General features: G+C 33.7%; 2 protein-coding genes across 2 annotated transcripts; one reads left to right on the forward strand and one right to left on the reverse strand.

The window, feature by feature from the left end:
- The first annotated feature begins 3,383 nt into the window (after nucleotides 1–3,383).
- Nucleotides 3,384–7,141, forward strand: LOC143567965 (protein NRT1/ PTR FAMILY 5.6-like). Its single transcript, XM_077054235.1, has 4 exons — nucleotides 3,384–3,590; nucleotides 5,059–5,276; nucleotides 5,364–5,908; nucleotides 6,207–7,141. Exons 1-4 carry the CDS (start codon nucleotides 3,455–3,457, stop codon nucleotides 7,081–7,083), a joined length of 1,776 nt encoding a protein of 591 aa, XP_076910350.1. The 5' UTR covers nucleotides 3,384–3,454; the 3' UTR covers nucleotides 7,084–7,141.
- An 821-nt stretch (nucleotides 7,142–7,962) lies between these two features.
- On the reverse strand, nucleotides 7,963–12,236 carry LOC143567966 (uncharacterized). Its single transcript, XM_077054236.1, has 7 exons — nucleotides 11,826–12,236; nucleotides 11,041–11,217; nucleotides 10,778–10,927; nucleotides 9,484–9,585; nucleotides 8,786–8,856; nucleotides 8,633–8,700; nucleotides 7,963–8,549 (listed from the first exon to the last, which is right to left on the reverse strand). The coding sequence occupies exons 1-7, from the start codon at nucleotides 12,045–12,047 to the stop codon at nucleotides 8,329–8,331; spliced, it is 1,011 nt and encodes a 336-aa protein (XP_076910351.1). The 5' UTR covers nucleotides 12,048–12,236; the 3' UTR covers nucleotides 7,963–8,328.
- Between the last annotated feature and the right edge of the window lie 950 nt (nucleotides 12,237–13,186).

The following is a 13,186-nucleotide window of genomic DNA, read 5'->3' on the forward strand; positions in this document are numbered from 1 at the left end:
ACACCTAGACCCAAGATCATAACAAAGTGAGACAGAGGTTAAAAAAATAATACATCTACAAGAAATTGCCAATCAGTTACCTGATGCATTTACTGATATAAACAGGGTCACTAAATCTCATATACTAGCTGCTAATGCTCCAACTCGAGTTGAGATTCCAAGTAAGAAAAACCATAATAATGCACCTCATGAATCCCAAAAACGTTTAAAAACGTGGAAGGCCAATCGGTTCAAAGGATAAAAATCCTCGAAAAAGAAAGGGCTCTGAAAAGGATACTGGCCCTAAGGAAGGAATGATTGACAAAACCTTCCATCAGGAAAGAAAAAATAATATAACATTCCCTCAGGAAGAAATAAATGATTCCAATAAGGAATTGTCAATCAACTATGGTCAATCACTATAATGTGGGATTCAGATGAAATGGAAAATACTGATGATATATTTCTTATTCTGTGGCAAGTGATATCATGGAAGAAAATGATGACCCTGAACCAAAATATGTAGATGATTGTAAAAATCGACAAGATTGGAAGAAATGGAAAGATGCCATGAAAGCTTAATTAAACTCACTAAACAATCAAAAGGTTTTTGGACCTATTGTCATTACACCAAAGTCAATAAAACCTGTAGGATATAAATGGGTTTTTGTGAGAAAACTAATGAGAAAAATGAAGTTACAAGATATAAAGCAAGACTTGTAGCTCAAGGTTTTTCTCAGAGGCTAGGGATTGACTATGAAGAAACGTATTCTCCTTTTATAGATGCCATTACGTTTGGATATTTAATCAGCTTAGCAGTCTCTAAAAATTTAGAGATGCACCTTATGGATGTTGTCACAGCTTACTTGTATGGATCACTAGATAGTGACATCTATATGAAAATTCCCGAAGGATTTAAACTCCCCGATGCAATAAGCTCAAAGCCTAAGGAAATGTATTCCATCAAATTACAAAGATCCTTGTATGGACTGAAACAATCTGGAATGATGTGGTACAATCGTTTGAGTGATTATTTAATAAGCAAATGATACACAAATAATCTTATTTGTCCATGTGTCTTCATCAAGAAGACAACATCAGGATATGTGATCATAGCTGTGTATGTTGACGATCTAAATTTAATTGGGACACAAAAGGAAATTAATGAAGCAATTGCTCTTTTAAAGAAAGAATTCGAAATGAAAGATCTTGGAAAAACCAAATATTGTCTTGGTTTACAAATTGAGCATATGCATAATGGGATACTTGTGCATCAGTCAACTTATACTGAGAAACTCTTAAAACGTTTCAATATGGACAAAGCAAATCCTTTAAGCACACCGATGGTTGTTAGATCACTCAATGTTGACAATGATCCATTTCGTCCTTGCGAAGATAATGAAGAGATTCTTGGTCCCGAAGTACCATACCTCAGTGCAATTGGAGCACTTATGTATCTTACTAACTGTACAAGACCTGACATTTCTTTTGCAGTTAATTTATTGGCAAGATTCAGTTCATCCCCTACTAAAAGACATTGGAATGGCATTAAACATATTTTTCGGTATTTAAAAGGAACTGTTGATTTAGGTTTATTTTATCCTAACGATTCAAAAGAAGGGTTAGTTGGTTATGCAGATGCAGGTTATTTATCTGATCCCCATAAAGCAAAATCTCAAACTGGATATGTATTTAAGAATGAAGGAACTGCGATTTCATGGCGTTCTCAGAAACAAACACTCATTGCAACATCTTCAAATCATGCTGAAGTCATTGCATTGCATGAAGCTTCAAGAGAATGTGTATGGTTAAGATCTATGTCACGACACATATTGATTTCTTGTGGACTAGAGAAAGATCGAATTCCAACTCCTATCTATGAAGATAATGCAGCTTGTGTCTCGCAAATGAAGGAAGGATATATCAAAAGTGACAGAACAAAGCATATACCACCAAGATACTTTGAGTATACTCAAGACCTTATTAAAGACAATCAGGTTGAAATGAGATATGTCCAGTCCAGCAACAACTCAGCTGATCTTTTCACAAAAGCACTTCCCACAGCAACATTCAGGAAACATGTTCATGATATTGGCATGCGCCATGTACGAACAATGTAACGACCTGCAATTTGAGGGGGAGCTATATACTGCACTCTTTTTCCCTTAGCTAAAGTTTTTTCCCATTGGGTTTTCCTTTAGCAAGGTTTTTAATGAGGCAGTAATTCAATATCCCAAAGTTTGCAAAGTGTCATCCAAGGGGGAGTGTTATGAATATCTATTATTCAAGATCAAGATTTACCCATCTAGGTCTACCAAGCAAGTGGATGAGCTCTTTGTCAAACTTATTGATAATGTCCCATACTACATGACCATCAAATAGTTAATCTTGTCTAGAGAAAAGGTTAATCTTTTGTAGTATAAATACTAGCTCAATGTAAAGGAGAAGATGCACCTCATACATAAAAATTCATAAGTGATACATTTCACTACTTTCTCTCTTTACTAAATTTTCTAAAGTTCTCAAGTTTTAGCACTAATCTTGTGTTAATTCTTAAAATTATAACACTGTGTATATTGTATGTGTGTTAAAGTCTATTTGCATTCATATTAAAAGTATACTATATTGGGTACCTTATTTGGGTCATTTAGACCTCATAAAATACAATACAAAAAAGGCAAAAACAAAGTTGACTTTTTTATTTGAAATATGAAAATCTAAATATATTTGTTTTAACTAACGAAAAGTTATAGCTAATACGTTATAATGATTGAACTCTTACATGTTATTTAACACCCTAGCCATCTTAAACCCATCAAAATATTTTATATATGAAAAAGAATATGAAAATATTTAATTTTCTTTTCTGTAAAAATATGAATATATTTATTTTTCTCTATTTTATATATTTGTAACAACTCTATTTCAATGAGTGTGGGTGTATGGTTTGATCGATAAACAAGATGTGTTATTTGTGAACATGAAAAATGAACATTGAATCAATAAAACTTTGTTACAACCTTTTAAAATATTTGTAAAATTTATTCCTTTTTATAATAATTCACATAAAAGTAATAATTGATATGCGAGGAGAGTTATATCATTATTATTGTTAATTTGTAATATGATTGTATTCATTTTTTTAGAATGTGTGCATTTATTTAAATATATACAAAATATATTGTGTTGTTTGTGACATGCTTAAACTTTGTTGTCATTTAGTTACATTTGTATAACTTTATACACTTAACACAATAAAATTACAATATAATATAACTCCAACAAATAAATAAATGTATTAATTTATGAATTAATGGTTCACCACAAGTGAAGCCTTTAAATTACAAATACCACCCCACTAAAAAGGGGGATAAGGTTGAATATCACTATATAAACAAACCAAATGCTTCCCTTTAAATATCACAACTTCCTCCCCAATATTCTAAACTTAGATCATACCGTGGAAGTGATCCAAATGGAGCATCTTGAAAAAGGTCAAGAGCTAGAAGTTGATGAACAAAAATGGGTTTATGACTCTTCCTTTGATCATAGAGGTCAAACACCTCTCCGTGCTTCCACTGGTGCTTGGAAAGCGTCCTTGTTCATCATTGGTAACGATCTTGATTTTGTTATTTTTTCTCACTAGTTCGTGATTGCCGATAAAAAGATGTTGTGTGACTTAATGCCAAATTCGTGATTTTGGAAGACTTGTGTGGTCAAATATCGTTATCATTACATGTATCTCAAAAGTTTGCACGGAAATCATATTTTTTAGAACATGCATTTGTACTTTAACGGTTTACTTACCATTTTTGTTAAAGAGGCACTATTTGGACTCTATTTAGACTTAGTCTGAAAATTTTGACTCATTTTATAATTTTAAATCATTTAACACATAATTATATAGTTTTTCATTGAATTATAGACCAAATTTTATTTGAAAATATATTGAGAATTGTCTTCTCACTTTTTTTAGTGGTGAAAGTAGAATAGAAGTCATATCTAAAACCAAACCAATGGTCAAGAATGTAAGCAGCATGATCATAATTGTATGACAATGAAAAGATTAAATGTTTTAATTATGAAATACACTTACTACTTTTATAGTTTTCTATAGTAAAATGTTCAAATATATTAGTAAACTTGTTGTGCACTTGTTTAAACTTGTTATATCAGTAAAATTCTATTATTGTTATACTAAAGGATAAATAGACACTAAGGGTGTGTTTGGGATTTGCTATTTAAATCAACTTATAAATTATTAACTTATTGAAAAGTAATAAGGTGTTTTGGATTGCTTTTAGTATGAGTTGGAAGAGTTAATAAGTAACAATTTTATGACTTTATTAACTTATTGTAAAGTTATAAGAACCCAAACATCCCCTAATTACTGTTATTATTAATAGTATATTTTTTCAAATATATTAGTAAACTCGTTATACACTCACTTAAACTTGTTATATATCAGTAATATTCCATTATTGTTGTACTAAAGATAATAACTACTTTTATTTTTCAAATATATTAGTAAACTCGTGATACACACATCTAAACTTGTTATATCAAATATTTCATTATTATTATTATTATCATTATGCTAAAAGATAAAGGAATCCTTATTTTATATAATGGGGTACTATAAAAAAAATAAGAATGATGGGTGGGATAAGTTTTGTGAACCCCTAATTTCCTTAAATTATAAATTAAAATCAGATTTCAACATCTTGTGTCATATTTCACTACAAACAGTGTAGTACATCAAAAGGAAGGCTATAATTGCACCCCAAAAGCAAAGTCAAAAGGTTAAAGTGGGTATAAAGTTTGGTTTTTTTTAGTTGGCCTTAGATTGTCTGCCAAAAACTAAAATATGTTGATTCTACCCTGTCATTTCGTATATAAACAAAATGTTATATCCTTAAAAAGTTTTTATTCGATAAAAGGTTGCAATTATTATGAATAAAATATTAACATAGGTCATATTAAAATAAAATGTGTACTCTTGATATGTTGCATATGGTATTATGGTTTTTGGTTTATAAAATATATCATTTTATGATTATGATGTTATTGTGTTTGCAGCAATTGAGTTTGCAGAGAGATTAAGCTACTTTGGGATTGCAACAAGTTTGATCATATACCTAACTAAAGTCATCCATCAAGATGTGAAGACATCGGCTAAGAGCGCTAATCAATGGATTGGTGTGACGACTCTAATGCCGTTGGTTGGAGGGTTCCTTGCTGATGCTTACTTTGGACGTTTCGCTACTGTTCTTTTATCATCAGTCATCTATCTAATGGTACATTTTTTTTCATGTTAGTATACATTCAAATTTATATTAAATATTACAAGTTATTATAGAAGAACTTAAATATGTTGAATACAGGGTTTAATCCTCCTAACGATGTCTAGTATGATCCCGAGTTTAAAACCTTGTGCGAGTGGCACACTTTGTCTAAATCCAAGGAAGATCCATGAAGTTGTGTTCTTCATCGCGATATATATGATATCCGTGGGCACGGGTGGCCACAAACCGTCTTTGGAAAGTTTTGGAGCGGATCAATTTGACGATGATCATCCAGGAGAACGCAAGAAGAAGATGTCCTTCTTCAACTGGTGGAATGCAGCCCTTTGTGCTGGATTGGTGCTCGGTGTGACTGTTATCGTCTACGTGCAAGATCATGTAGGGTGGGGTCAAGCAGATATCATTCTCACCATGACGATGACCTGCTCCATTGTGATCTATGTCATCGGTAGGCCTTTTTATCGATACCGCAAGCCTGGAAACCCGTTTATGCCGTTGTTACAAGTATGTGTTGCGGCATTTAGCAAGAGGAATCTACCTTACCCAATTAACCCGAATGAGTTGCATGAAGAGCCCAAACTGGAAAAGGCCCAAGAAAGGCTACTTTGCCACACGGAAACCTTAAAGTAAGAAAATTTTAAAGCTGAATTCGAATTCGAAACAAATTCAAAAACCAATTTGAATGCAGCTTAATTTGAATATATAACCATATTTTTAAGAAATAAATATATATAGTATATGTATGTTTTTCATAAAAATAAAGTTATATAATTCAATTATTCTTCAAAAATCATTAAACTAATTTGATTAAGATGCTAACCTGATTTATTATTGTGATTTCAGTTTCTTTTATGCCAAGTTTGAATAATGAACAGACCTAATGATCAATATGATTATAATCAAGTTAATAATATTTCATGGCAGGTTTCTTGATAAAGCCGCGATAATTGAAGAACAAGATTTCTCTGAAAAGAAACACGATCCATGGAGATTATCGACCGTAACAAAGGTAGAGGAAATGAAGCTACTTTTAAACGTGATCCCAATCTGGCTAACCTCGCTGCCATTCGGCATTTGTGTAGCACAAGCCACAACATTTTTCATCAAACAAGGTGTGTTAATGAACCGCGAGATCACCCATCGGTTCATCCTCCCACCCGCCTCAATATATGGTCTAGCAGCCTGTGGCATGATCCTTTTGGTAACGGTTTACGACCGCCTACTAATCCCATTACTAAGAAGGATAACCAGAACCGAACGAGGAATCAACATCCTTACACGAATAGGAATAGGGATGGTGTTTTCTGTCATTACAATGATCGTTGCTGCCATTGTTGAAAAGAAACGGCTAGCTATGGTGCAAGCCGATCCTTTACACGGCTCGGCCACTATGAGTGTGTTTTGGTTGGCCCCCCAGTTCTTATTATTTGGAATTGCAGACGGGTTCACTTTGGTTGGACTTCAAGAATACTTTTACGATCAAGTTCCAGATTCAATGAGAAGCTTAGGGATCGCGTTGTACCTAAGTGTGATCGGTGCTGGAAATTTTTTGAGTAGTTTCTTGATCACAATTGTTGATAATGCGACGACAAAAGTGTCTGGAAAGAGTTGGTTTGGGAAAGATTTAAACAGCAGCCGTATTGACCACTTTTATCTGTTCTTGGCCGCAATCACCGCAGCCAATCTGTGTGTGTATGCGTTTGTCACAAGTCGGTATGAGTACAAGAATGTGCAGAAGACGACGGAGGCGGCTGTGGTGGATTGCTACCAAGATGATGGCCATGGGACAAGGAGAGGTTGAAGCATATATGCACAAATAAATTTGCAGTCCTATAGTTATAGGGATATATATGCAGTAAACTTGACATATCTATAGGTATGTTATATTTGTCCATTTTATTAGGAAGATTTTCTAGTATTGAATATATAAAGGTTGTTATATTTGTGGATGGTGATGATTGTATATTGTTGTGAGTAGTTGTGTGGATCTTGTCTAGCTTAAAATAACCAGACAGTTTATCATAATTAAGGCCACTTTGAAGAGAATCACAAAAGTAAGATGTAAACAAAATAAGTCATGTGAGACTGCTTGCAAAAAGCTCGAATCCATCCGAGCCAGCCCCCCTAATAAACGAGCATATATTGGAGCTCATAAAAACAAGCTTGAGCCTCTTATTTAGAATTTTTTAATACATTAACTAATATATTTAGTATACATACAATAACTAAATATTATATATTGTGTTATAAAATATTATAAATATAATATAGATGTACGCGAAAATAATTATAAGAAAATGTAAATAAGATACTTAAATGTCATAAAAAATTAACAAGCGAGGTTTTAAAAATGAAGCCCTACAAAGAAGCAAAGTTAAATCTAAAGCTCTTTCAAGTTGAATATACTGCGCACAAAAGCTTAGACAAGCCCGAGCTCGAGTCATTTACATCTCAACACACGTCATTTTTGGGGTGTTCATACACCATACAACTATAGTCAGAAATTGCACAGCACCATGATCACATATACACATAACTCACTTATCAATCTTATGGCCTAATATTAGAATTACTTGGGTAAGGTCATATGTGTTCGTAATTACTACTTTCACCATTTTGCTCGTAACATAAATGGGTCTTTTTATTTATCTATTTTCTAACGAATGTCTAAAAGTGAAAAGATGGATTTTCGAATGAACATTATGAACCGCTTTGAACACTCACAAGGAATTAAAAAAATAATAATAACAATAATAACACCTAAAACAAATAGTATACTATCAAAATTTTCAGGTTTCAGCTCTACACCCAAACCGAAACGCACCAATCCTTCGGAATTGGGACTCGAGAAATTCCAAATCTACGGCCTATACACAAAGATTCGACTCTGGCCAACAATGACGATAAAGCCGATCCTACCTATGTCATTAAAATAACCTACAAAACCATAATATTCCCCGATCGTGTGTCATTATGACCGAAGAGAAATGATGAAGACAGATTTAATTATAATAGAACCTATAGCTCTCTCACCTAGAAAGGAGGTTCAGACAAGCTTCTTGAGTGTCTCGTATGTCATGAAAACGATTCCTACACCAGGGACAACTTTGTAATATTCTGGAAGAATCCCTCTATAAAGACCACGTAAACCTTCGGTTCGCACAATTTGCCGAAGTGTCCCCAGTAAGCCACTGCTGTAGACACGAGGTCGTCCACCCACTCCTTCTAACTGTTTTCTCCTTCTCACAAGATCCAAAGGAAATGTCGCTGTGATAAAAAAGTTAATTATAGCTAATAGTAGGTTAATTACAGTTTACGAAAATGCCCAGCCCAAATATCTAGAAGCTTACCTGTTGAGGATGCAATGCCAGAGAGACCGCCACACACGAGACCAGACATGACAGTGGAGTCATTTGGCCTACCATAATATATAAATGTATTAGAACCAAGTTCTATAAAGTGGCAATTTAGAATCTTGGTTGATATGAGCATGGAGCGTGTACCTATGAGATTTCCAGTATGAACTCAGCATTTCATAAACGGAAAAGCTAATAGCAATACTTGGTCCAACACCCTACATGAATCATAATATGGAAATAAGTGCGCACACAATGTTGAGAAGACAGAATGGGTATTCGGGTAACAAGTTAAAATAAGCAGATGAACATGTTAGGGTTGTAAACCAGTTGATATTCGTAGCATGTTTAATACAGATTGGATTTAGGTTGACTTGACCAAAGACACCAACACGTTTAAGATAAGTAGAAAAACTACAAATTACAAAGTTAACCCACTTACAACTGATACAAAACCTGCTGACCAGACCAAACCGTTTGGCCTGTTTAAAAATATCATGTACATGTGTACAGTTACAGTATTCAGGTTGGGTTACATGAAAACTACTCGAATTGACAGCTATAGTTAAGTTAAGTTGACCAGAAACACATTTAGACCAAAATTTTTAAACTTTTAGTAAATAACCAGATATCATTCAATAATGATATTTTTTTGAAAAACAATTTGGAAGAGTTTTATGCATCCAAAATACAATGTCCAACTTTCGACTCAGTTCACCTATTTCCTTTGTAGCTTTTTTTTTCCATTTTACATGTTCGACCCTTAAGGATTAAAAAATAACCCAAATCAACCAATTTATAAGTATATTCGAGTCAAAATTGCCTCCACAAAAAGTAGAACTTACCAATAAAGTTGGGCCAAGTCCCTTATACAAGCCAAGCACACCCTCATCTCTACAAATTGTACGGGAGGCATGCCAGATTCCGTTATAGTAAATTGTACTTCTCTGCAACAAAATAAACAAGGTCAAGATTGTAATTTGTACAAAAATACAAAGGTGTTGGCAGCCATTGGTGGAACCTGATTCAAGCTATAAACTAACTATAGCCCAATCAAGTACAAAAGATGCAAAACTAAAATACTAGCTAAACTAGATTAAAAAAACAGTGTTCCAAAAATCGGATAAAGTGGTCATCTAGGCGTAAGGCAGAGCAAAAGTACCCCAACTCTGACCAAACTGAAAAAAATGAGCGGTTTCAAGTCCCGATCGATAATCAAACACAGAGTAAACAACTAACTCTCGTTTATATTACTCAGAAAATATAACTCAAAAAACTGATTACAATCTCTCATACCCTAACTCGGTTTGACTCTTCTTCTTGTTGACAATCCCCAACTCGGTTGCCCCTATTTATAATGTTAACTCTAACTTAGCAAACAACAAACCTAATAACCCTAACTTGGTCATTAAGCAAGCTTTTTAATAACCCCTACTAATTCTTGTGTTGGGCTCTATTATCGGGCCAAACAACAATTGAGCCAACACGGCTTAGCACTTTAGCTTAAATAAGTTGAACTTACCTGCTACAAGCCTGCAACCAATTCCATCTTGCTACTTGCAAGTTCCAAGTGGTGATTGTGTGTTCTGAGTTCCAACCTCGTCTTCTGGTTCTCAATTTTGTGTTGCAAATTCTGATTTCAAGTAGAAGTACGAACCAAGTGGCTATTGTGTAATTTGGTTATATGTGAATTGTGATAGTGATATTGAGAAGACTAGAAGAAAAAATATATAAAGACCAGTTGTACTTTGTCACAAGTTTCTGACAACACTGTGCGAGCATATGCAAACTTGTTACATCAATTGTTTGTTGTGAGCTCGAACTAATTTCTTAAGTTACTTCATACATTATAATAACACGAATAAACATGGGCAGTTCTAATATTGAGGGATATTTTATACACTGCTTAATTATTCAAATGATCCCCGCTTAATCAATTAAGCCCCTAGGCACTTGATCAACCACCTAGATCCGCCTAATGTCTAGAACACTGATATAAAATCACTAACTGTGAATAAGAAATCACACTTTACAAACTATATGCATGCTTCCACAAAAACAATAAATAACTTTACCATGACAGCAATTATAGATTAAAAAAATGAGTAATTGAAAATTTTTTGAGTATTCGTTTTACACCTGTGCTGCAAGACGTGTCCTGATGAGATCTAACGGATATGTTGCAGTAGCAGCTGTTATTCCTGACATTCCACCGCCTACAAAGTGCAAACACGCGTCTGCAGCTGCAGATCCACTGTTGTTTCCTATACTTGGGATCGACTTTAGCAACTGAAAACCAAAATTAAACAAGTTAACGATAACAGATTAACCATAAAGCCTCATCATAAACAGCAAAATCCAACGTTTGATCAAAATCTATCAAATAACAAGAAAAAACTCACTTTTTTGTACTGATCATAGGCATAGAAGTTAACAGCGGTATAAGGAAGACGATGAGCAATAGTAACCATATTCCCTTTCCAAAAGGCTCTAAATCCCTCTTCATTAACAATCCGCAACGCCTCGTTCCATATAGACGGCCTGCTCAACAACGCCCCCTCAGAATGCATACCTTGCACCTGCAAAATGCAACACAAATCATTCATCAATGCAGCCTTAATTCTGTGCAATCAATATCACCTATATATCGATTATCGGACCGTTGGGAAAATATCTGTCAGACAGAATACAGGTACCGATAATATTGGCAATATTGACCGATATATCACCGATATTCCCAATATCTGTGTTTTAACTTTTAAGTCTTAAATATCAACTTTAAGTGTTTAATGTTAGTGTTTTAAGTCTTAAATCAGATCCTACTTGCTAGGATTGTGTGTGTTTTGCAAGTTGCAAAAGGTTAATTAATTTGTTAATGGTAGGAGAGTATACTGAATTATTAGTGTTAAATTGCTACATATATGAATTTTGCATTGATATTAAAATTACCAATATCCTACCGTGATAACCGATATCCGAAATTTTTCCACATTAACCACTTAGCCTTAATTATAAATTTTATAAAACGAATCCAAAACTTATGGAGACAGTATTCAATAGGTCTCCAGACACATTGGAAAATAATAATAATAATAATAATAATAATAATAATAATAATAATAATAATAATAATAATAATAATTTCAAATTAAACAACACAGATCATATGATATAACTAACTGCCTACCTGAAAGAGAATAGTAAGGCGTGCAAGTGGAGCCGTACACGTCTTGCTAAAAGCTCCGGCAATACCTCCGGAGAGGAGATTCTGTACCGTGCCTAACTCCGCTGACTGGTGATGACGTGGCGACACCGCCACCGCCACAGTCGGTTGCGTTTGCAGAAACTGCACCGCCGTAGTGCCGTCCACCACTCCGCCGTGACCGGACATTCCGACTTGAGCTTCCATAAACAGCAATTAGAGAGTAACAGAAACCCCTGTAAAACCCTAATTGTTGCGTGCAGGTTAGGTGACTGCTTATTAATATAAATTAATTAATTAATATTAGAATGTGAGGTGGTTAATTGCTGTTAAATGGAGTCCAGTAGTTTTAGTTTTAAGCCAGGCCCTATAAACCGGGCCCATTATCACTTTCTTCACTTGTTTTATTTGTTTTTTCTTCTAATGTTATAGTCCGTAATTTGTATTTTTCTTTTTGACTGTACTTTTATAAACAACCAACAAAAAAAAAAAAAAAAAACGCCAACCACACCATGCACCACCTCCACAACAACAAGAACAACTACATAAAATCAAATTTATACAATCTTAATCAATTTCCCGATTCATACTTAGACCTATATTTAAACCACAAAAAGCCTTGAGCTTTAAACAACATTTCTGGTAACTTAAAAATCAAATATATCTCTTAATAATTCAAGATATTTCACAATGTTTCTTGATGATTCATCATGCTTTAACTTGATTATTGTAATGATTCATTTCAATATTTTGACTTAAATTATTGTGTCTTTTGCGTCCTGGTTTATAATGGCTTTATGGAAATTTTATAATGATCTACTAAAATCTCCTTGAAATTTGATTTGACACGTGATCAAACGAGGCTATATGGTTCCTAGTTTCTCTAGAGCTATCTTCAAGAATTTTCAAATATATGTGGGGCTAGTAGGAAAATTAGAGTTACTTTGTGTGACTCAATAAGTCATATTGTATTGGGTTACAAAAAAACAGCTTTAAAGTTGCTCAAAATATACAATATTGATTACTAGCATCTCCTTTATATGGTGTAACAATATATAATCATCATTTAAACTATTTATTAAACACTTGTGTACATAATGTTTTCTTTTACTTTTATGCTTCTTCATTATAAAATAACTCCGAAAACAATATATCACTCTCTTTTTTAAATATTAATTATCCAAACTAGATAAAACTTCAAAAAGCGAAAGAACGAGATACATACATGATCGATGTCGAAAGGTCAATCAAAAACATTTATAAGAGTACCTCTACTAGCAAGGGCAAATAAGGTGTCGAATTCACAAGGAATCAGTGAAAAGTGCTCGTTCAGTTTAGTACTTTGA

This window comes from Bidens hawaiensis, unplaced genomic scaffold (genome assembly GCF_021521415.1).
Source record: "Bidens hawaiensis isolate Kalapana, Puna unplaced genomic scaffold, B.hawaiensis_p1.1 tig00023728_1, whole genome shotgun sequence".
NCBI classification, from domain to species: domain Eukaryota; kingdom Viridiplantae; phylum Streptophyta; class Magnoliopsida; order Asterales; family Asteraceae; genus Bidens; species Bidens hawaiensis.